This window comes from Clarias gariepinus, chromosome 16 (assembly GCF_024256425.1).
Source record: "Clarias gariepinus isolate MV-2021 ecotype Netherlands chromosome 16, CGAR_prim_01v2, whole genome shotgun sequence".
NCBI classification, from domain to species: domain Eukaryota; kingdom Metazoa; phylum Chordata; class Actinopteri; order Siluriformes; family Clariidae; genus Clarias; species Clarias gariepinus.
The window spans coordinates 13,127,501-13,129,677 of NC_071115.1; the positions used below are offsets into that span (position 1 = coordinate 13,127,501).

At 43.4% G+C, this 2,177-nt stretch overlaps 1 protein-coding gene across 2 annotated transcripts in view; it reads right to left on the reverse strand.

Annotated features, from left to right (window-relative positions):
* Nucleotides 1-1,944, reverse strand: part of LOC128545084 (homeobox protein Hox-B8a) — a 2,682-nt gene extending 738 nt beyond the window's left edge. Inside the window, exons 1-2 of one of the 2 annotated variants that reach the window (XM_053515432.1) lie at nucleotides 1,101-1,944; nucleotides 1-362 (exon numbers count right to left, since the gene is read on the reverse strand). The exon at nucleotides 1-362 is cut by the window's left edge and continues 738 nt beyond it. In XM_053515432.1, coding sequence (XP_053371407.1) covers nucleotides 49-362; nucleotides 1,101-1,524 — 738 coding nt within the window. In that variant the 5' untranslated portion in view covers nucleotides 1,525-1,944 and the 3' untranslated portion in view covers nucleotides 1-48. Of the gene's footprint in view, nucleotides 366-1,100 lie in introns of both variants that reach the window. The other variant, XM_053515430.1, reaches the window with a different exon arrangement.
* Nucleotides 1,945-2,177: the final 233 nt, after the last annotated feature.

Consider the following 2,177-nt stretch of genomic DNA (forward strand, 5'->3'; position numbering starts at 1 on the left):
TGTGTGTGTGTGTGTGTGTGTGATTGCGGTCTGCTCTCGAAATCCGTCCTATATTTGTTTCGCTTTATTGCAGTCGTCTTTTACTGACTGTGCTCCAGCTGCCTGCTCCTTCTCCCGCTTCTCTTTTTCAATCGCCTCTTGTTCAGACTTACTACTGGGAAACTTGTCCTTGTTGTTTTCTTTTTTCCATTTCATACGTCTGTTTTGAAACCAGATCTTGACCTGCCGTTCAGTCAGTCCTAATGCATGCGACACCTCAATGCGCCGTTTGCGTGTCAGGTACGGGTTGAAAAGGAACTCCTTCTCCAGCTCAAGTGTCTGGTAGCGGCTGTAAGTCTGACGACCTCGTCTGCGTCCGGCAGCTACTGGGAAATACAAGGGCTCGTTAGAATTATTTCAGAAGCTTTAATATGTTTTCAATTTGTTATATAGCGTTATTTTGAGGTCATTATGAAGAATTACTACAAAAAAAAACATTATAACGTTATTGGTATGCTTATTGAAAATGTTTAACAAATAATGCAAATAATGCAAATAATGCAAATAATAATGCAAATAATAATAACAATAATAATAATAATAATAACAAAGGAATCTAAAAATTATGACATGTTTACAGCCATAGAGAACAAAATCAGAGCTGAGAAGCACAGCTAACCTCTTGTCACATGTGCAGCGCCATAAAAGACAGAAGCTGTGTGAAACGATTACCCTGTATCGAAATAAGGCCCGACATAACTGGAAGTCGTAAAAAAAAAAAGCTGCAGTAAAACTTTGACTAAGGTGAGAAGTGAAAGATCAGCTGTGGACCAGAGTCTCACACATGGGGACAGAAAGAAAAGATTGTGTTGCCCGCTAACTATTGCCTCGCTTCTCCTCTTCACTCCTCTTCTTATAGCAGGGTCATTAAATAGTAAAGTGATTCACAAGTTTTTGGCACCATAAAACAATAAAACCCATGATTGTCTCTCTCTAGCAAGCACACGGGAAATGTGTCTCTCAGACAACATTGCCTTGAGATGTTTTCAAACGGGTAAGTTTATTTCCTCTACCAGTAACACTAATGCATAACCTAAGAAAACTTGTCCGGGGAGACTCACCTTGTGGCCGCATCCAGGGAAACAGCTGTGTAGGAGAAGGACTCTGCTCCGCGTTGTCCGTCTCGTCACCGATGCCTCCCGCGGCAAGTTTGCAATCGCTATACTGGACCAAGTCGGCATCCTGGGCACCGAAGAGTGTTTGCCTTTGGAGAGCATCGTAGCCATAGAAGTTACCAGGTTCACCATGACAGGTTACGGCACATGGACTTTGTTGGTAAGGTGCAGCCGAGAGTGTGGACGCGCCGTGGTGGTAAAACTCCTGAATCTGTGGAGCATGCTGGAAAGTTGCTCCTGTGCCTGGACCGTACACGACGGTGGGTCTAGTCCCCAGTTCCTGCGCAAAACCGCACTCGTAATAATTCGGACGTAATGTGTCACCACTTTTGTATTTGGAGAAGAGGGAGTTGACAAAATAGGAGCTCATTTTTTCTGTAGCCGATGTTGTTGTTGATGGGGGGGGAGGTATTTTATATGGAATTGTGCTGCTAAGTAAGCCTGAAAAAGACTAGCCACACCCGATTATTCTGATGCAAAAATAAATATATAAACGTCCAGCACGGGGAAAACTTGTGTTTTTATACCTTTTTATACAGCCCTTTTGAAACCACGGCTATACAGCTTCCAAGAATACGCGACGCTTAGAAGATCCAGCATCACAATTCGAGTGCAGGGAGCCAGTTTCCAAATAGTTTTCTGTCGTTTACTCCTCTGTAAATGATTTGTTTCATATTTTGTTGCGTCCTTTCATGATAATTTGTTTCTGTTATCGAATCCTCATTCTATTCTGACTTCTTGCGTCCCCAAACGGCCACCGCTTCGCGCGCTTCTGGTACGGAGGGAGACAGAGAATGAAAATGAGAGTAAAGAAGAAAGGGAGAGGGTACGGCGGTGAGCGAGGGAGCAGAAAAGTAAGGGGGGGGGGGGTATGGCAGAGGAGGGGAGAATATGCCCATTAATATATTCAAGCGGGTAAGTTAATGAGAAATCTGCTATTTTGCATCAGACCAAATGCATATCTTTCACCCCTCCTCTATGCAACTCTATTACTAGAAAAACTCCTACTGAAAGGTGCTTTTA